The 22,915-nt window shown below is 37.3% G+C and overlaps 1 protein-coding gene across 1 annotated transcript in view; it reads left to right on the forward strand.

Annotated features, from left to right (window-relative positions):
* The window catches only part of Sbf (SET domain binding factor), an 851,001-nt gene that overhangs the window by 103,445 nt on the left and 724,641 nt on the right, over nucleotides 1-22,915 (forward strand). Inside the window, exons 6-7 of the mRNA XM_067143032.2 lie at nucleotides 12,292-12,533; nucleotides 12,634-12,939. Coding sequence (XP_066999133.1) covers nucleotides 12,292-12,533; nucleotides 12,634-12,939 — 548 coding nt within the window. The remainder of the gene's footprint in view (nucleotides 1-12,291; nucleotides 12,534-12,633; nucleotides 12,940-22,915) is intronic.

Here is a 22,915-nt window from a genome sequence, read left to right on the forward strand (position 1 = left end):
AGGTCCTGGTCTTTAATTTTCTTTTTGAGGTTAAGAATGTGTTTACGTTCAACGAAGGGAACAGTGTTGCTATTATCATTGGATGTGTAAATCTTATGAAGTTTTCTTTTTACATCAAGTCTAATTTCGTCTTGTAGTTCTAAAGGCATTTTTTGATAGCCAATTCAGATTCAGTGATTGTATTAAAAACACTGTTATTTTTATTTAAGTTAGGCCAGTTATGTTTAGGGCCTTTCGATAGGATTAAGTTATCATTATCATCTAGGGTTGTTTTGGATAAGTTTATAACAGGGGGGTGGAACTTACTAATTATACTGTCATGATTTTTTGGTTCATTAGGTAATTTAGTAAAAGGTTTCCTTGTCGTAGAGATATTTTTGAGATTGTTAAGTTTTCTGTCTAGAATTGATTGCTTTTTGGAAAGTATGAAGAATAATTTATCGTCTATATGGGATTGAAATAAGTCCCATTGAGCACTTGATAGTAGGCGAGTTGCTTCGAGGTGAGATTCGTAAAGACGATTGTTTAGGAAAGATTTCTTCCTATAAAGGAATTTAATTTCATTGGTTAACCATATCTTATTAATTTTCTTTTGTGTTCTTGAACAATCATAAGAATTGCGATGTCTAAAACTGGTAGGTTTAAGAAAATTAGGGGTTAAATTATGTGCGATACACTGTTTGAGAAAATTAATATCTTTGCCTAGCTTAGCAATCTTGATTTTAAGGCCTAAATAGTTATAGGCTTTAGATTTTGCTTGGTAAGTGTTATCATTTAAAGTTAAAAACTTCATTATTGTTCCGTATTGAATAGAGAAATAAGATGTACAATATTATAGGTTAGGATCCACCTTTCAATACTCCGTAATAAGATGGTAAAAAGTAGTTACAACCTGTTTAATGGGACCGGTTTCAACACATTTTAAGTGTCATCATCAGCCAATTAGCGAAGATCTTAAAACAACTAGCACATTGAATACAGGCAAAAAATTAACATTGTATCATAACGTAGCAATTCAGTAAATGTTCAAAACACAATAATCACAGTCAAGAGAGTAAACAGAACATCACTATCTTGCGCCGAAAACAAATATAGCTGAAGTTCATAAGCAGGTCAAATATTCACTTATGTAAAGTCGTTGCTAGGCAGGTCTTGTAGGCATTTGTTTCTCCGGCCGAAGAGCAAAAGGTGACGTGAATGAAGTCCTAGGAAAACAGTGTAGAATTTAATTTCGTCAAATTTCAAAGTGGATATATAGGTTTTTTAAAATAATTTAAAACGTTAAAAAAGAATAAAGCCAAATAAAAATATATTTAAAAAATAGGAAGAAATAATGAAAGAAATACGAGGTTCAACTCGAAACAACTTGCCGTAGTAATTGATAAAGAAATGATAAATAGAGAAAGGGGGGGGACGTTAATTAGAGGGTGATGATGGTGGTGGTGGTGGTGGTGGTTATTGTTATTAGAGGAAATACAATTGGGCAACAATCCTTAATATAATACTAATTCGAAGAAAAAAAGAAAAAGAACCGACACTTCAAAAAATGAAGATATCGGTTAAAGGAAGACAAGGGCCACGAAGGGCGTGAAAATGAAAGACTCCCTAGCCCTCGCAAACCTAATAGCATCGGGGTCGGAAAAGAACAAGAATTGACCAAGGGAGGTCGGACAGGATAGATGAAAGTGAGGAGCCTGGCACAAGTAAGTGGAAGCAATGCCAGGACTCAGCTAACTTAGTTTCCAATCTGGTTGTAGTGCACACAGGATGTGAATTTCCTGCCACTTTCCCGTGAATGGAAATTGCATGGATGGTTTAAAATTGAAGTAAAATTTTCTAGAAGTAGTTCAGGATAGTTTTCACTTGCGGCTGAGGACCAACATACATGGTCATAAATAGACATATTTTCCATTCATCTATCATAGAACCTGCCATACCTATTATAATTTTTCATTGACAACTTTGTGAGATGCCACACGTCAAACTCATGATGAATAGTGGAAATGTCTTTTTTCATTATAGCTCTTATCCGTATGTTTATCAGACAGAAAAATTTTCAATTGTAGTTTTTGTTTCAGTATGACCTAATAAATGCACCCACACATATATATATAAACACACACAATTCTAACCAGATATGAATGGCCACACTTACTAATTACTCTCTATTTACAAATCTCTCTTCTGTACGCACACCAGGGAGTCCCAGCCGGTTGGAATTACCTGGGGACAGCTATAATCCTTACTTTAATTTTCCCAAGTCCATTCAACTTGTACAGCAGCTATGCGTAGAACGCTGGATTTGAACACAGTGCCACTAGCTACACAAAACATGATGAGTGTTCGTTGGTTCGACTCCACAGATAGTCCAGTACTTCACACAGTCACATGCAGCAAACAACTAAACAACTCAACAGCATTCAACAGCAGGACGATACCTACAACAGTGAACATCAATACTGGTCCATTTATCCTCGCACTCACGATAGCGGGTTTCCTCGCTGGCTCACAGCGATCATCAGTCCTCAGAATTACACGAACGCACAGTACAATCTTCCGTTCTCTCATCTCCATTTCATGCACTCACTGGTCTCTCCGACACAACAACAACACCTCCTCGTTCAGACCTTGGTGGGACACTGGTGACAGCCAACACCTCTGTCGCCCTCAGCCCAGCCACCGTACCCCAACACACTGAGACTCACACGGAGTCCAACACTGACCGACTGTCAGCGGCTACCCTCCCTTTTTATAGCTCACATGATTTGAGCCAGAAATTTCACGATGTCACTAGAGGCAGAACATTCCCATTGAATCTCCAAGAAATTCGCAGGTAAGCCGGCCGACGAGAACATTACACGGAAAGGCCAGCTCCACCCTACAAGTCGGCTGGGAGATTCCAGGTCGTGCGAGTCACTAGCTCCTCCATCGAAGTACCAAAAGGGGCAACCACGGGGCTGGCACGTAACAATATCCTTGTCCTCAACCCTCATGTTGTGAATGATAAGAAACAAATATTGCTTGGCCAATTTAGAGAAGTAAGCCTTGCTAAAAGCACACATCTTGATTGTTTCTGCAAGTGATCTGAAAGCATTTAAGGCAAGTCTACAGAAATAGCCTTAATGCAATGTAAACATTACCAGTTAATGTTTTTTTGGCTGAAGATTGCCAGTTAAAGATTGCTGCAAACACGTTTTATATGAAAAAACACAATATCACACAGATGACAAAATTTAAATAACAATATACTGGTTAACACTATAATTACTGGTAATGAAGTTGGCTGTTCTTTCTCATGTAATTGCCTGTTTTCATTCGTTTCATTTTCAGAGTCTGTACAATTGGAAGGATTATAATCTTCATCGGAATCGATGTCAGAGTAACAACTTCTGGCTCACGTACTGTACATCTCATATCCCATTTAACATTGAACACTTCCATGGCTGGTTTCCACATCTCCTATTTTATGAAATTCAGATGTCTCATTTTCCGATGTGCTAGCTCCAAGCTTATGGCTTTCTAATAGTTGTGGAACACATTCCTTCCATGTGAAAGAAGTAGCTCCTTTTTTTTTTTTAGCGGGAGTGGGTGGTGGAGGATTCTTCTTGCTGAGGACCTAGAAACTTTGTTGCAAAAACATCATCATTCACTCATAGATGTTTATTTTTAAAGTATGGTAGAAGCCTTTTTTCATCATATCTGACTGATAGAAATCTTCATTTCAGAAATGTATGACACAGATTACTAAACATAATGTGGGAAACACTTTGTTTTTGCTTTGCCTGTTTCCTGTATACACTTGGGAATTTGTCCTTGTTTGGAAACAAATAACTATTTTTATTTTTTCTGCTAGTGTTATTACATGTTACAAATCTCATGTTATGGTTCATATTGAAATGTACTTAAAGTCAAAGAATAATACTAGATTATAAATTCCACCTATTCAATACATAAGATTTTTAATTTTAAATTTAAGAAATACATCTTAACATATTAGATATAGGGACATGTTTCGCCCATAATGAGGGCATCATTAGCCTAAAAATCTCATACCTGAAAGAATGAATAATCAGGATCCTGATTGTTATTATTCATAGTTTTTAATTAAGGTCTCAAATATAAATAAGAGGATACTGTTATAGGTACAAATGTCTAAAAAAAGACTAGCAATTGGAAGACAGTAGTTATAAGTACTCTTATGACAAACTCATATAATCAATCCTTATTATAGATTTTTACGAATGTCTTGTTTTTTAAATGTGGTAACAAGTACTGAGTTAAAAGATTAAAATGAATACGTAAATTGGTACGTTGAAATGAAAACTGGTAAAATATGGCGCCTTATTCTGGAGATGGCGTATGGAGCTTTTAGTAGCTTAATATTTAGGATAAAAGTCACTGTTAGTGGTGGTTAAATTAAAATTCAAATTTGTTTGTCTGTTGAAGTTGTTAATCTCATGTGAAAAGACAGCAAACTTCTTAAAGCACTTAGGAGCGAGGACAAGTACTCGCCAGAAATGTAGCTATATTTAAATTAATAGGTAGACGTGGTTGTAGCTTCTTATATTAAAAGTCGAAAGGAAAAAGTGCGAGGTTGAGTAGAGCTTGTGGTGTTATGTCTGAAATAGGAGGAGAGTGAAATGTTAAGGAATAAAATTAAAGGAGGAGGAAAGAACGAAGATAAAACGATGTGTGTGAAGTTACTTGCCCCTTTGACAATTGTGATGTTAATTTGGTTAAAGATGAGGTGAGTTGAAGAAAATATGTTGTGTGTAATTTATCTTTCCGACTGTTGTAATGTTAATTAATTGCCATGGTAGCTTTTGAATTACTGACATTTGCGCTTCTAGTGTTATATCGATGTGAGATCGGCAGGGGAGGGGGTGGGGGTGGGTTGGGCGGGGCATTAAGTTTGTGCTGTTGGATGCGGTTGGCTAGTAGAGGTGGATGGGGAGGGAGTTGTATTTCTCAAAGTGGGAGGGGTCTTGGAAGATGATAATTTTAGATTGTTTGTTATGTTATTATATTTATGGTTTAGTGATTGCAACAGTTTTGGTAAAATCTCGTATAATGGGTTTTTGACATCAGTAATATAATTAAGTTTTACATTTTTGTTGTAATATTGGCCTAAAAATATATAGATGGTTTCTAATTCGTTCATTAATTTCCTTTTACCTACTTTAAAAAAAATAATGGTGAGGTCTTGATCTATAGTAGTGAAATAATGACCTGCTTCTTTCATGTGAGAGCTCATAGCTGCAAATTTGTTGTGTTTGGAGGCATTATAATGTTCTAAGTATCTGGTGTGAAAGCTGCGGCCAGTTTGTCCGATGTACGAGATGCCACATTGGGTGCAAGTGAGTCTGTAAATGCCTGAACCTGAGTAAATGTTATTTGAATTGACTGTGTTGTGATTGAAGAATTATTTTTGGTTGGTGTTATTTGTTCTAAATGCTGTGCAAGTGCTTCGTTTTTTTTAGGGGGTTCAAAACCTGGTAAATATCTGGATTGTTGTAAGTGAAAGTAATAAATTTGGATTTTTTGGGTCTGTCAGGGATGAGGTTCTTTTGTTAATTTGATTTTTAACTTGTTGATTAAATGGTTAATTTTCCTGGTTTATACCCATTAATTTTCGCCAAATCTTTTATGTAATTGAGTTCATCTTTTAGGTTCTTAGGTGATAGAGAGATTTTTAAGGCTCTGTAAGTACAAACACACTCTATTAAAATAACCATTCCTCAATTCACAATTCACTCCACTCACCTTCCAGCTTGATCCTTCTCTTCTTCGTCAGACCAGACTCCACATATTTACCATGTATAAACATACTGCCATTCAAACATGTACAACCATAATCACATATTGATTTCAACCCTTCTATTCACTCACTATATACCACCAATTCAGCCTCTTATTCCACATCTTTCTAACCATCACTTTTCCTCATAAATATGTGTTACATCCTCCCACCACTCCAATTACATCCACCCACCACTTTCTACAACATTAAATTATTTAACCATCTTTGGCCACACTCACTCTTAGCGACAATCACTCAAAATACCGACGTATACTACCAAATAAACTTCTTATGCCAATAACAACCCCACTTCGTCACCTGCCAACTTATTATAAACACTTCCGCTATACATTTCAAAAAAACCCATTAACAAGCACACTCCACCACCTACCAATCTCTACATACTCTTTTCAAACTAGACCATCTTTCATAATTTACAATCACTCCAAATATCACTCCAGATAACACCCGGCCAACTCCACTCTCCTTGCAGCTTAATCCTGAAATCTGCTTAGCTATAATCACCCCTAACAAAATCACACTTAACAACTAAATTCACTGTACATTTTAAATCCAATTCACCCTACATATAAAATCCTCACAGTCACTATAACTTACTCCTCCTTAACCAACCGAATCATCTTACCTTATATATTATCACCAAATCTTCGTCTACTATTCCCTTACTTACTACCTTTACTTGACTTTTACTTCTTGTTACTATGCCCTCATCAATTTTAGTTTCATTCTCCAGAGATCTCTTAAGCTCCTGCTCCTCCCTTTGTTCATAAACAGTTCCATTCTCTCCCTGTCAGACCTTTTCTTTTCACTCTGCCTAACCATTTCTTCACTGTGTTCACCTCTCTGCCTTTCCTCTTTCCTGGCTATGTTCATAGCTGCTTCTCTAAACATTTGTAATCTCACACTGTTGTCCACTGCTCTTTCCTTATCACTATGCACGATCACTCTTTCACTATGTTCATCTCTGTGCCCTTCCTCACTCAACTTCCTGTTTCCCTTTGCTCTTTCCTTGTCACCATGTCTGTCTTCTCTGACCTTGCTTCCTAAAACTTGCCTTTCTTCAACGCTCTTCCCCACCACTTCTTTTTGCTTCCAATTCTCTTCTAAATCCTGTAATTTTGTCACTGTCCAAAATCTGGTTCACCGAGCTCGATAGCTGCAGTCGCTTAAATGCGGCCAGTATCCAGTATTCGGGAGGTAGTAGGTTCGAACCCCACTGTCGGCAGCCCTGAAAATGGTTTTCCGTGGTTTACCATTTTCACACCAGGCAAATGCTGGGGCTGTACCTTAATTAAGGCCACGGCCGCTTCCTTCCCACTCCTAGCCCTTTCCTGTCCCATCATCGCCATAAGACCTATCTGTGTCGGTGCGACGTAAAGCAACTAGCAAAAAAAAAAAATCTGGTCCATTGGCCATTGGTTACTTAAGGCTCTGCAAATTAAACTATGGAAGGTAGCTAGTTTATGGGATTTTGGATGTAATGAAGTATTTTTTTTATTGGTATTGCGGTGTGGGTTGGTTTTCTATAAATTTGGAAGTCAAAGTTATCAACATTACGTGTTAGTGACATCTAGGAAGTTTAAGGATCTATTGATTTCATCTTCCTTGGTGAATTTTATATTTTTGCCTAGGTTGTTAAGGAAATTTAAAATATTATCGCTGTTATTGAGTTCATTTACAACATATATTTACACTTGGAACTAGTTTCGACGCTGTTTGGCGTCATCTTCAGCCAAAATGTGTCTTCATTAATTATTAATTCTTCACATATTCAGTGTTTTTAAGTACTAGAGAATGTTTTAAGAACATTGTTTGCTTAAAGAAAAATATATTGTATCAGTTAGGTGGAACAGTTGATGTTGATTTATCCATTCAGAATTCAGTGCCACTGAGGGAAGGTTAAAGTTAACTCTCCAAAGAACTTTCTTGATTTTAGACTTTCACAATATCTATAAATACCACGTAAAGAGGCTGGTTTTGCTCTTTTATTTTTTTCCCCTGCATTTGCTTGACACTGAAGACCATACTGATTGTATCTTGGTTGGGTCTGAAATCACACGGCATTTCTAGTGGGGACTTCTCTGCAAGTGGTAACAGAAGGTTAAATGCAGTATTATTCTTGCTAAAAAGTTTTCAGCAACTGAAAGTGATATTCCTCAGTATGGACAATATTTATTTTGACCAAGAATCAGGAGAATATTAAATGTCTGGGGATGAAAACATTTTTGGGCTGAATTTTGCATGTTCACGTCCAACTCGTTGGCTGAACGGTCAGCGTACTGGCCTTCGGTTCAGAGGGTCCCGGGTTCGATTCCCGGCCGGGTCGGGAATTTTAACTTAATCGGTTAATTCCAATGGCACGGGGGCTGGGTGTATGTGTTGTCTTCATCATCATTTCATCCTCATCACGACGCGCAGGTCGCCTACGGGAGTCAAATAGAAAGACCTTCATCTGGCGAGCCGAACCCTTCCTGGGATATCCCGGCACTGAAAGCCATACGACATTTCATTTCTTGTCCAAGGAGAGAGTTCTGTACCTGGTCAGGCTGTTGAGTGGGAAATATCTATTACTGAATTAAATGTTTAGCGATTTACTAAAATTTTTAGATTGTTTTAATATACCAACATTTTAGATTTAAAAGTTTGTCGTTACCATCAAACTGGCTAGAATTAGCATGGGAGTGTAGAGTCTACCACTATGTAGACTTATAGACTATATTATTACACGTGTTTATTGTTGTCTATGAGCTTTTGCTGTCAGCTGACTGACATGATTTCAACTTACTGCTTGATATGTAAGTACAGAGCTTATTTTGTGACACACTAAAAATATGGAATGAGAATGTAATGTCTTAAATTTCAACCAGTTTCGCCTTGTTACACTTAACTGAAACACAAAATATGCATATTTCTGCAATTTTATACTTATCATCTTCTAATAAAAATTTCCTGTTGAAATACAAAAAATATATATTTCTATTTCCAGAATTTTTTCTTAACATCATATTGTAATAAAAATTATTTTTTCTTACTATTAAAAAATTTCACAGGGTAAAATTATATTCTGGTACAAAATTGACTATTTGCATGCCGACACAGCGTTCATTGCTTTTGGCGCAAAGTATTTCTGGCGTGTAATAAGTGTCCAACTTGGTAAGGTTTCAAAAAAATGTGTATTTTTCAAATTTTCGTAGCTGGGCTGAGCGTCTCAGACGGTTGAGGCGCTGGCCTTCTGAACCCAACTTGGCAGGTTCGATCCTGGCTCAATCCGGTGGTCTTTGAACGTACTCAAATACATCAGCTTCATGTTAGTAAATTTATTGGCACGTAAAAGAACTCCTTCAGGACTAAATTCTGGGACCTCTGCATCTCCTAAAACCCTAAAAGTAGTTAGTGGGACGTAAAGCAAATAACATTATTATTGTAAATGACACTGAGGTGTCATATTTATTAGTCTTCCCCCCTAACGTTTTAGTTCTGGGCTAATCGCCAATGAAATTTGTGTCTTATAACCTTGATTTTCCTCAAACTATCTTCCTTTCTTTTCCTTTCTACTTCAAGCTTTATTTAATACATTACTCATAGTCTTGGTTTGAACTCACGGAAAGTAAAGTTCCTTATTTGTGCTGCTCTCCCTACTGAGAATTCGTACTGCGATGCTCCGCCCCCTAACCAATTAGAGCTCTCGGTGGTGGAAGCTCTTTCTCACTCATCATTGCCGAGCGCGAGAGCGGCCATTAAGGTATTGTGAATTGAAGAAGCATCGTCAGGGTACTTTGTGTCTCATGCAGGAGTAGTTTCCAGCCTGTGAGATGGATTATGGCTAAGTAATATTAGAGAGAGGGCTCTCTCTCTCGCCCTCAGTATTGTTTTGGTGTTCTGCTTCATCATGGGAACGTCCCCAGACTGTATGGATTTTTAATTTTCTTTAAGATTTCAACATCAATGTGAGTATTAAAATGGCGCTGTGGTGTCATCTCAAGCTCCGGAATTTCTTCCGTTCCTTCGTGAAATGGAACTCCTTTTGGTATGGATCTATTATGGAAACTTAACTGGATTATGTGGCGTGTGGGACTCTATATTGCTTACGGTCTCCTCCTCTTGGCTTAACCTTTTAAAAAAAATTGTATTATTCGGGTTTGTTGTAATAGAAGTGTTTATGGTATTGTGTACTGAAAGTATTGTGATATTGATCTGGGGTGAAGCTGAATTATGATCTAAATTATAAAAGAAAAAATTGAATAGATACCAAACTACTTTAAATTATGTTCGCTACCAATCACCCCACTAGACAAAGTTTTGAACCATTTGAGTTCTAACCAAGGGGACGGTAATTTTATTTAATTTTTTCTCTGTCAAAAAATTGAATAGATACCGAACTATTTTAAATTATGTTTGCTACCAATCACCCCACTAGGCAAAGTTTTGAACCATTTGAGTTCTAACCAAGAGGACGGTAATTTTATTTAATTTTTTCTCTGTCTTAATTTTAATTTTCTTGATTCATTCTTTGATTTTTTCGTGTAAAATTATGCTTTACTCTTTCGTTGTTGGTGCCATTGTTACTGTTGTAATTTCGGTAATGGCTTTGTTCATGGCGTGTGTGTGTGTTGCCATGGCAATTAGTAATTGTTGTGGTTGTTGATTTGAGTTGATTATTATTGATGGGCAGATTGATGATGCTTCCTTCTCGGAGTCTAGCTATCTTGTGTGATGATTCTATTTTATTTGATGATTTCCCTTGCTGTTATGAAATTTTGAGTTCGTAAATGAGCCACTAATTTTTTATTTGGCTTCTTATTCTCCCTGTTTGAGTGGTAGTCGTTGTGATGATTAATCTGGACTGCCGGTAGCCATCCCTGTTGGTGAGAACTGTTGTTACAGAAGCAATATTTAAAGAATAATAATAAACAAATAATTATTTTATTTAACCTATCCCTCAGATATGTTGAGGCCTCCAAGATATTAGTTTTAAGTTATGCTTAGTCCATTTTCTTTTTCTTTGGTCGACCACGATTTGTAATATTAACTTACGTTTTAGAGGTTTAACTTAACTTAATTTTCTATTTGTTTCTTTTTAAATTTTTCCTGGGTGGGCGTTTTTCCCTGTTACCATTTCAATTTATATTATTTATTAAATGAATCCTATTTATTTTTCTTTCAAGAAAAGATATGTCGTTCTTCTTTTAAATGGTTGGCATTTTGATACCAGGTACCTTTATAATTTTCCTCGGGTTTTAATGAGACACCTTTCCATCACTTCAGTTAAGTTTCTTTCTTGTTTATTTTTGGTGATGTTTTGAGGGTGTCTGATTACGCTTCCTGTTTTTCTTTATGAACTAGCTCATTTGTTGTACTGCTAGTTTTCATTTTCACTGCGGTTATCGTAGTTGTTGTGATGTTTGACTACGTAGGGGGTCAATAAATTTTCATACACCATGTTTCTTCTGGCCTGATTGTCTTAATTCTACTATGTTGATATAGTCATTTCAGGTGTAAGATTCTCTTTTCAATGATGCACATATCATGGGCCAGAATTTACATTCAGAATTCAATATGAAGCAAATGAAGAAATTCACACATATTCGAACCCAACATAACTTCGTTCCTGTTAATCATAGAATAGCCACAGTGAATCATCTTAGTATCCCTCATGAGGGATTGGATTTAAGACCGTCTTTAATGTAATTTTATGCCAGGCAGTTAATTGCGAAAAAGTGTAGTAAAATCATAAATAAATTGAGCTTCATTCTTTGAAATGCATGAATGTGTAAAAATAATGTATTAAATATTGAAACTTGTGTATGTCAAATTTTCCCATCTCATATACCTCAAAAATGACGAACAGTCAAATAAGATTGGCCACTCCGACCAACACATGAGCAAAACCTCATTTCTGTGTACCATAAAGCTGTGGTCGTCTTAACTCCGTTTGCTGGGTTGAGTCTACCATTGACAATGTCCAACAGACGACCTTTTCAGCATTTCCTGATATTTTAACAATTACTAACGCAACATTTTAACATGATGCAACGCATCTAAGAATTATAGAAACTGATTTTAATTTTGTCATATTTACATGTTGTGCACATAGTTCATCCAAGATGTTTTTAACACTTTTAAAGTCATTTGTGTGTGTGTTTGTACATTTGTTTTAGTTATTGGATGTGTTTGTACAGTTTTGCATTAAGGCTGATGATGGCCAGCCAAGGTCGAAACTAGTTCCTAGATTAGAAATGTAATTCAATTCAATACGGGTCAAAACCATTAAGTTTATATCCTACAATTTTCTTTGCCAACATGTGAGTTCAGAACATGAAAGTTGCAGTTATACACTCTTTTCATTCTTAATGTAGTTGTGTTTCTCTGTGAAGTAGCATCAAAAGTGTGCAAAAAATTGGTCAACTATAGACTACTTTATGATATTATCATGAGTCCACTATTATAGTAATCTTTATTTTGACTTTTAGGTATTCGCAATGTCCTTGTGCTGTTTTGTGCGATCATGACAGAACATAAGATACTGTTCCACTCCAAGAGCTATACTCGACTGACTGAAGGCTGTCGTGCACTCACAGCATTGATGTACCCATTCCGTTACAGTCATGTGTATATCCCTCTTCTACCGGCTGGGCTTATAGAAATTCTCTCCACTCCTACTCCTTTTATTATGGGAGTACATTCTTCCCTCAAAATGGAAGTAGCTGAGCTGGTAAGAGTTAAGTAATTTTATATGATAATTCTGCACTATGTAATCACTTCTTAAACAGTTATAACTGTGTACTTTAATAAACTATGTTCTCTTTGTCTAGATGGATGTGATAGTAGCAGACCTAGATGGAGGCTCCATCGCTGTTCCTGATGGTGTCTCTCTTCCTCTTCTTCCCGAACCATTACTTAGTCATACTCAAGAATCTTTGAGTCTAGTGTTGCAACCTGAATTAGGTTCTGCGGATCATGCTTTCCCACCCATTGCTGTGCGTGCAACACAACCTTCCATGTTGGACAAAGAAATTCGGGCTGTCTTCATGCGAACATTTGCTCAGCTCTTACAGGGATATCGTAGCTGTCTTACCATAATTCGTATTCATCCCCGGCCAGTCATCACTTTTCATAAGGTATGTTTATGAGATAAAATTATAAATACTTAAGTATGCTGAGAGTAATGTAACAAAAACTTTTCGGTCTGTCAAACACACACAATTACAATATAAATTATAACACTATAAACATACCTGTAAAAATACACTCTATTATACAAACAGACCTGCCAATCCTTCTGATTTACCCGGAAACTTTCTGTTTTTTAACTCGTCTTCCGATTTTCCGATTTATTTTTAATTCTTCCTATTTGTGACCAATATAACTTCATATACAGTCAATACTCTTCCCCTAGGACAGGGATGGCGAACCTTTTCCCACCAGTGTGTCATTTTAAGTCTGGTGTATTATTCTCAACTGCCTACTGTGCAACTTGTTATTTTCCTTTAAGGAATGGCTACCCCCTCCCTCCTCCAGACTTTCTTTCATAATTCTGTTATATTTCATAATATTTATTTATTTATTTATTTATTTATTTATTTATTTATTTATTTATTTATTTATTTATTTATTTATTTATTTATTTATTTATTTATTTATTTATTTATTTATTTATTTATTTATTACATATATATCTTGCAAATACATTTGAATGCACGTTCCATGGTTGTATTTCGTAAATACTGCAAAAGACACATTTTCTAAACATGTATGTTTTAGGAATATCTAACATTACTTGTAAACATATATAATAAGCGCCCATTATAACGCACTTCGTCAATAAATATTAGATATAAAAATATTAATATTGTCAATGGACTTTAAGTGAAATATCATTCTCACATTTAGTGTGAAACTTGTGGTTAAATATTATGTTATGTAATCTTATGTTAGGTTCATAACTTGTCTTCAATAACACACAAGATGTACTTAGCTCTGAACCAATGCTGTTTTCAACTGTTGAATTCGCAACGTTCATTATAGAAGTGCTCGCAGGCATATTATGACCCAAATAAAATAATTATTTAGCACTATTGCAAGTTTCTTCATGGCCAAAAATGTCTGCGAGAGGCTGCTCCGCCGTTCAAGAATCAAGTTCTCTAGCTTCTGGAGAGAGTATTCATCATCAACAGCACACACTATTTTTATCAATGCTTCATCAAGTTGTACCACTTTGTTCACCCATTTACTGCTTTCTTGAAATTCAGTCAACTCCATTTCTAAATGGTTAAAATCTAACCAGTCAAGAAAATTGACCTTAATATCTCCCATTTGTGCAGTACGAGGTTTTGATATAAAGTGCGATGTTTTCTCCAAATCTAGAAATTGTGAATATTTCTTGAAAACTATTTGTTCTGAATCTTGTAGGACGTCCACATACTTCTTATAAATACAGTACTTATCGTCTTCGAAACTTAATTGACCTGAAATTTTTTTACGATCTCAAACAGTCTTATCAGTCCCTTTCCTTGCAGTTCCTTATTCACATCATTGTATACTGCTGTAAAATCATAGAGAAAGATTAAATTGCACTGTCCACGACCTCAACAAACCTTTGAAGTATTTGCCAATGACTCAGTCAGCCAGGATTATCGTACATTAGTCCCCCATAATGAGATTCCACTTCGTGTAACATCTTCGAGAACTGGCGATTAATTAGAGCACGTGCAAGTATGAAGTTTACAGTTTTAGTCACCACCAAGGGTACACTTTCAAATGACTTCATATGTTCTTTCGTACATAGGGCTTCCTGGTGCAGTATATAATAGACTGTAAAATAGGGTGTTTAACATCTTCTTTAAGACATTTCACAAACCCATTATGAATATTCACCATACTTGGGGCAGCATCAGTTGTCACAGACAATTTTCAGTAAGTCAAACCCCATTTTAAAACAAGTTCTTGCTTCACTTCGTTCATTATATCTTGCCCTGTTGTTGTAGATCGTAAGCTCAGCAATTTAAATAATTCCTCCCTCATCATATTTCCACAAGGAAATCAGACAAAAACAGCTGACATCAAGACATACTGAATACATCTCGGTCTTATCCAAATCGGCTTTCAATTGCTCCAAAACATGATTCTTATTAATCCTTGACAGTATATACTGACTAGCATTTCTTTTATTATGTTAATTATTTGTCAGAAAAGTCTTCAAATAATGTGTCTGACTTCAATAAGAAAGCCTCGTCCAAGAACTCATGTCAGAAAGTGATGTTATTCCGTGGCCTGAAAGATGATACACAAGAACTAGTTTGTTTTGTTTATCGATCGATTTTTTTGTAAAACGAACTCTCTTCTTTCTTCATTGAGCGTGAACAAACATTTGAACGGTTAAATGTGCGGGATACAACTGTTTCCGAATACAAGGAACACACAGCTTTATAGTTTCTTTCTATCTCTCTGAATTCCCTTGTCCACTGTTCTTGAAAAACCTAGCCAGTACCTTTGTTAAGTTTCTGTATATTCAGCACCAAAAACATGTTTGAGGTCCATATACAGAAGCACCAGAAAATGATAATAACGATTACACACTGAGAATATTTACGCGGTACTGGCTACCACATGCAAGTCATACTCCACTGACTGATGTGGGTGAGCGAAGGGCTCGCTGGCCGCATCAACACTAGACTTCCGGACCTATCAGTTGCAGTGTTGCGCTTCCGAATGGAACTAGAGTTTAGATTTTCGATATTTGTTTCTTACACGTGGAACATTATGACTATACGATCCACAAGATATATATAGTACAAGACGTGTATAAAAAAGTTAATATGTTCATGTGGCGTGCCAATGAAATCGTCTACGCGTGTTGCCTACTGACGCGCGTGGCATAGGTTCGCCATCCGTGCCCTAGGATAAAGGATAAATTCTTATGTGGTTGTGTAATTTACCCAACCTCATTTTCAAGCGTTTTTATTTGATACTTTATTTCGCGAGTGTATCCTCCGTGACCTTTGTGTATCGTGTTTCTTGCTTGCTACAGTAGCATGTGTGCTTTCCGGCTGGGGATTCGGGAGGGCAGTCATCCTACAAGCAAGAGAAGTTAGCGACTCAGTTAATCGGGACGTAAGAATGAGTTTTTACCATGTGGTTCGCGCACTATGAACATTGTTTCTGTGCGTAATATCGTTGGAGTTGTATGCAACGTGGTTTTTCTAGCAGGTCTGGGCTTTTCCCCGTGTAAAATTCTTATTTTAATAATGTATGAGACATACCAATTTGTTTTGTATGTGGTAGTTTTGTGTATTTCAGTGCAATTTTCTTTATTCTTACTTCATAATTTTCTTGAGTTCAATGTATTTCAGGGAGTTGTGTTCGTGACAGTTTCTGGTATTTTCTCTTCTCGTTATGGCCAAAAAACATAACAAACAATATCTCCAAGTGTTCAGAGATAACTATAAAATTAAATTTCTGTTCATTTTACAGTTTAATAAAGGAAACTGTTATGCAAATCACCTCGGGAGATAAATTTTATTTCGAGTGATCGAAATTTTGAGATATAGAGAATACCGTTTTCGAGCATGTACCGGTATAGCACATACCGTAATTGAATCATACGTATCTACAGGCTTCTTCTGAATACCTTATGTTTAACGGTACTAAAAAATATACAAAGAAACTCTATTTTACGGCGTCACTCTAATAGGGATGTATAGAACTAGCACCGTCAGAGCGCACTGCTGTTGTACTGGGGAAAGCGCAAGGCGCTTTTCATTTGTTTCCTGTGTACTCATGTCACTAATATCCATAACTTTAAGTTGTTTAAATTGTTATTTTCATGACTATGCCAAGCTATTGCAGTGTTCCTCTTTGCAAAAATCAGGGAAGCCTGTTTTCGTTTCGTCAGTTTCCACAAAATAAAGAAATAAGGAAGAAATGGTTACATGCTATTAGAAGGAAAAAATTCGGAAAATTCGGTGAGAAGAATCTGACGGAAAATGTTAAAGTGTGTTCTCATCATTTTCAACGTGGAGACTTCACGAAAACGTTGTTGGGAATGCGATTTACGAACGGAAATAATTCCTATTTTCTACCTACAAAGTGATTAGGCATTTTGATATCAACTACTGAATTTATGTGTTTGTATTTAAAGGTGAGAGAGCAAGATTAAAACCGAGTACTGTTCCGTCGCTTTTTCCGTGGACCACGAACACAACAAAAATAAGGAAGAGGCCATACACCAGAAAATTGCCGGATTACCACGATAAGCCTAAAATATCGGAATCTGCAGAAATCATCCCCATTGAAGTACGGCAGGGCCTCTCAGGATGCATGATCCTGGTGCGTGCTCTGTGCACGGTGCAAAAGACGACTTCACTTGGTTGACCAGAGTGCAGACTCCCACTTCTCGATTTGGAGCAATAGCACTCTCTCTCTCTCTCTCTCTTTCCCCACGCCTGTCAAGCTCGCTCCCCGTCTCCCTCTTCCTCACTTGCTCCGTAGCGCTCCAAATCCGAGCAGAGCTTAGCCGAGTAGCCCAGAGACGAAGCGTTGGTACGAGCCGAGCGGGACCGATGAACAGTGCACGGAGCTCTTGCGTCTCGATTTGCATGCATGAGATTTTGGGCGTTTGATAGGCCCTGAAGTACGGTGTAGCCGCTTTTAGATGGTAGCGCATACACAAAGTAATAATAATAAAACCAATAAAGGTAATAATGATAAAAATGAACTCGGAAAATAATAAAATAAATAGGGAAATAGAGCAAGATCAATGTTGCGGTGATATCACATTTGAAATACTGACGGTAGACTATAAATACGCAAAATCAAACCATATGCAAGGGAAATAGGCCTAATAAACAACAACTAAGGAAGGATTGTGGAACATGTTAGGGCCCTATTGAAGTCCATGAGAAGGTATGCCGTTATGGAGCAGGAAAGGTTTGCGATCATCCACCTCGAAACTCATTACAGTAGAAGTCCACTACAGCGAGTACGGCATATAACGAGAACCCCGTTATAACGATAACATACCTGTCAACCCTTCCGATTTACCCGGAAACTTTCCGGTTTTTAGCTCGTCTTCCGGTTTTTAGCTCATCTTCCGGTTTCCGATTTATTTTTACTTCCGATTTTTGACTAATATAACCTCTAGTACTGTCAATACCCTTACCCTAGAATAAAGGATAAATTCTTATGTGCTTGTGTAATTTACAAAACCTAATTTTCAAGCGTATTTGATGCTTTATTTCGTGATTGTTTCGCCCGTCGCCTTCGTGTATCGTGTTTCCCGCTCACCACAGCAGCGTGTGCGCTTTATACAGCTGGGGATTTGGGGCGGCAATCGTCCTGCATGCGAGAGGCTAGCGCGCGCTAACGACTCAGTTAATTGGGACGAAAGAATGAGTTTGTTATTGTGTTGTGCGCGCGCTGTTAACATCGTTTCTGTGCGTAGTTTCGTCGGAGCTGTAGGCCACGTGTTTTTCCTTGCATTTCTATGCTTCCCCCCTGTGTCAAAGTTGTATGTTAATAATGTATGGGACATATTGAATTGTTTTGTATGTGGTAGTTTCGCGTATTTAAGTGCATAATTTTAATGTGTTGAATGTTTTTAAGGGGTTGTGTCGGTGACAGTTTCTGGTATTTTCTTTTCTAGTTATGGCCAAAAAATATGACAAACGTTATCTCCAAGTGTTTAGAGATGCCTATAAATTTCCGTTCATTTTACCGGCTATTAAAGGAAACTGCCGTATTTTCTCGCGTACCGTAATCGACGCCCTTGCCTAATTTACACATCCCAATATTTTTGGGTCCAAAGTGGAATTTGACGCACCCACAACTTCGAACATCCATCACTCAGCTCCGGATGCGTTTCGAAATAAAGATGCCAACTACTCAGGTAGCAGGCTTCCTATTGCGAAAGCGGGCATTCCAAATACCGGGCAACATGCTGTATTAGCCGGCAGGAAATCCCACTGCACTAGTTTTATGAGTGTTTCGCGTACGGGACATTCTGTGATCTCAAAATTGTTTGTCAGTCCACAGTCCTCGATTAATACTACATCATACGAACTTGCAGTGATCAGTTACGCCGAAACATACGGGAATAGAGCAGCAGGCAGCAAGTTTTCAATGTCCAAATGAAGCATGCGCTACCGCGGTAACAGAAGTGCACTTCAAGCGGCCAACAAGTCTCGCAAAGCATTTCGCGGACCAAAAAAGCGGCAAGTTTCTGCAAGTAGAGGATTATCTGCTTAACTATATGATTTTGTTACGCAATGTTGGATAAGCCGTTTGTCACAAAAATGCTGCATTTTAAAGAATGAGAAATAGCCGCGGCACGTGGAATCATTGTCTCGTATTTGAAGGTTAGCCGAGGCTGAATTAATTTTATGAAGAGAAATGGACTTTCTCTTCGACAAAGAACATTATGCCAAAAAGTGACGAATGATTTCAACCATTTTCATCGCTTTGTGATTGAGAAGCGTAAAGTGAGGGAATATTTGATCTCCCTTATAGGAACCGCAGGTCAGACGCCAATCAGTTTCCATATACCACAAAGTCGAACAATCGATAAGAAAGGAACATACAGTGTAATCGCACGTGCTACCGGAAGCAAAAAGACAACGATGTACTGCAATGCTTGCTGTAACAGCTGATGGCAGAAAGCTTGCACCTTACATTGTTGTAAAACGAAAAACAATGCTTAAAGCAAAATTTCCGCGAGTGATCCACGTTCGTATTCAAGAAAAAGGGTGGATGGACACGTCACTCGTACAAGATTGGATACTAACGGTATTGGGGGTAATGTAACAGGCTCCTTCCTTCGATGCCCGGCCCTTCTCGTGGTTGACAGTTTTATTTTTTTACTTTTTGCCGGCGTGTCATTCAGGTCGTATTGTCAGCTCGTAATGGGAAGAATATTTTCCAGTGTCGGTACTTCAAACCCACGTGTCTAACTTATCTGATGTACCCTATTTGACTTTTCAGAAAGAATCTCACTCCGGAATTTTACGCCAAATGACGATAACTGCAAATGAGTTGAACCAATTGCGTTTGTATTATATTTGATGTATCTTTTACATGTAAATGAATTGTAAATAATTTTGTAAAAATCGGAATTCCTTGAATCGCATCCGAAGTTTTTGCCTGTATTTTTCGTCAAAAAAGTGCATTAATTACGCGAGAAAATACAGTATTATGCATTTTATTGCGTGTGTCGGTGTGACAAATATTATTCGTGTCATAAATGAGAGCGATTATGTAAATTTTCTTGTAACCATTTTTATGTTTTCTTAGTTTAAGATTTTAAATTTAATGGTCAATTCGCATTGTAACTGTAGATAAGTATGCCTTTTATCCTGACCTTTTTTCACGTAGACCGTGGTGGAATATATGTGATGAAATCCAAGAATTAAAAAATCTTCCTATTTTTGGTTTCTAAAAGTTGGCAGGTATGCGATAACTTTTGTCCGTCCCTTCAAAATTCCTATGTTAAACTGTGTATTATCCTTCGGTTACAACGAGAACCCTATCACTGACTCATCCGTTATTACGAGCGATTATGCGCGCTAGATTTTTTCCGTTGCCGATATTTATGCACCCAATCATTATACTACATGCGATCAATCATCTTCGGTACCGTATCGTTTTCTCGCTATGCCCACCAGCGAGCTCTCTCATCGACATTCGAAGGCAATGTCAGAATCGATTCGTAATAACCGTCGACTGCTCTTCCGCGAGGAAAATGAAAGAGGAGAACATGTTTTCGTAATGAATGCGTAAATAACGTGTCCGATAGCCATGTTAACTCGTTAAAGATAAATGCTGAATAAACGATCGCTTAATTTTAATGCTAAATACCGCAGTTAAGTAAGAATGAGATAGGCCTACACCTCAAGGTAAGACAGTGCGTCATTGATTACGAGGTTCGTTTATATTTTCTCGCGTCCGTTAAATTACGGAAAGGCTATTATCATGTAAATTTATAGCGAGAAGGTTATAATTTCTCTACTTCCGCTTGAAGTATGTTTTCATCATACATATAGTACAGATAAGTTAGAATATGTGGCGCTATTTGAGTAACAAAACTGAAATGTTTACCACAAAATGCGATCGATCATCTTCGGTACAGTATAGTTTTCGCGCTATGTGCATTTGCAAGCTCTCTCGTTAACATTTGAAGGCGATATTGGAGTCGATTAGTAATAACCATCGACTGTTGTTCTCAAAAGAAAATTCGAAATGAAAGAGGACAAGGCGTTTTCGTGATAAATGGTAAATAACTTGGCCGATAGCAGTTGTTACTCTTTAAAAATAAAGGCTGAAGTAAACGATCTCTTAATTTCAATGGTATACCGTATACTGAAATTAAGTAAGAAAGTTATACACCTCAAGATATGGTAGGGTACTATCACTGATTTCAGAGGGTAGTTTATATTTTCTCGCGACTAGTTAAATTTTGGAAAGCTATTCCCATGTCAATTTTAGCAAGGAGGTTATCATTTCTCTACATGCGTTTTAAATAGGTTTCCATGATACATATATGGTTAGGTTAGGTGATGCCGGTTGAAAAAGAAAACTGAAATGTTTGCCACAGAAGCCTCTGGAGTGATACCGTATTTCTTCTAATCCAAGACGACGTTTTTTTCTCAGAACCTCGTGTGAAAAATTAAGGGTCGTTTTGCATTCGCGACCTGATAGTAATGAACACCACTGGCAACTACTGTGGTAACCATGCTGTTTCTTTTCACCCCCGCGCGCGCACAAAACTCTTTGACAATAAATGACCGCCTCTTTATTGTAGGCCTATATCGCTAGCCACGGCGACCGGTCTTACAGTGCCTATGTGTAACGTCACTGGATCTTGGAAAATAGTGAAGAGAGAATGACATTCTATTATCCTCTACTAAAACGTTTCTCAAATCTGCAGAATGGCATCAAAATATGCGAGCCTTTGAATTCTTAGAAAGGCCACGGCTATCAGCAGCAGAGTTATACAGCCTCTGCTGTACCTGACGCTTAGTAAAATTAAGTTTTATAGACAACAGGTATATTTTTGTGATGGATCGTCGTATTGTGAAGATACGTGGAATAGGTATTGCCGGAAAATTTTCAACGGGTTCTCGTCGATGTTATGAGGCCAGTTTTAAGTTAATGGCTATTAAACACTCAGAAATGTATAATAATTGTGCATCCGCAAGAAAATATAGCATAGGCCTAATTAAAGCCCATATTCAGTGTTACCGTGAATGCAAAGATAGCTTAAAAATGCGTACTGCACAAAAAATGCATTCAGTGGGCTGCAACAAGGACGCTTTAAAGAAGTTGAAGATGAAATTGTGAGGTATGTGCACAAAAATGCATGGGCGGAACTGCCATACCGCGGCGCAATAAACTTGTTCGTTGACTTTCAAAGTCCGCGATTAAGACCTATACATCGCTAGCCGCTGAAGTTGGCCGAATCTGGCAAGCAAGACGTGTGTGTAGCGGCAGCCAGTTATATCTGACGCTGAGTGAAAGTAACAGTTTTGTAGTGAGCAAGAATATTTTCCTGGTGGATCATCGTATTGTAGAGACGCATAGAATGTGTATTGCCGGCAAATTTTCGACGAGTTCCCTTTGATATTATGATACCAATTTTAAGTTAATGCTTATTAAACCTGCTGAAATAAAGCATAATTGTACAGCCGCAAAAAATACGGCATAACTAAAGCCAATGTTCGGCGTTGACAGTCTAAAAATGCGTACTGTATACGAAAAGACATCCATATGATTTTACACGGCACTTTTTAAGCCTGATTAAATTTTTTTGAAGGAAAAAGTGGATGTTGTCTTGGATTCGGAGAAATACATTCATATTTATTTTTCAGAACAAAATTAAACACACACTTTCACGTAGTATCGGATTTCGAAAAACAACAAACAAGTAAGCCGAAGTGTGGATATAATCCGCGAAAAATCGAATTTTGAACAAACTGATAGCCATTTCATACTGAATTTAATGTGTATGGGGTTTTTCCCGACCTTTACAAAAAATCGGATATAAAGACAATCCACTATAGCGAGTACATTTTTCGCTATTATGAATTCTCGCTATAAAGTACTTCT

The sequence above is a fragment of the Anabrus simplex genome, chromosome 3 (genome assembly GCF_040414725.1).
Source record: "Anabrus simplex isolate iqAnaSimp1 chromosome 3, ASM4041472v1, whole genome shotgun sequence".
Taxonomy (NCBI): domain Eukaryota; kingdom Metazoa; phylum Arthropoda; class Insecta; order Orthoptera; family Tettigoniidae; genus Anabrus; species Anabrus simplex.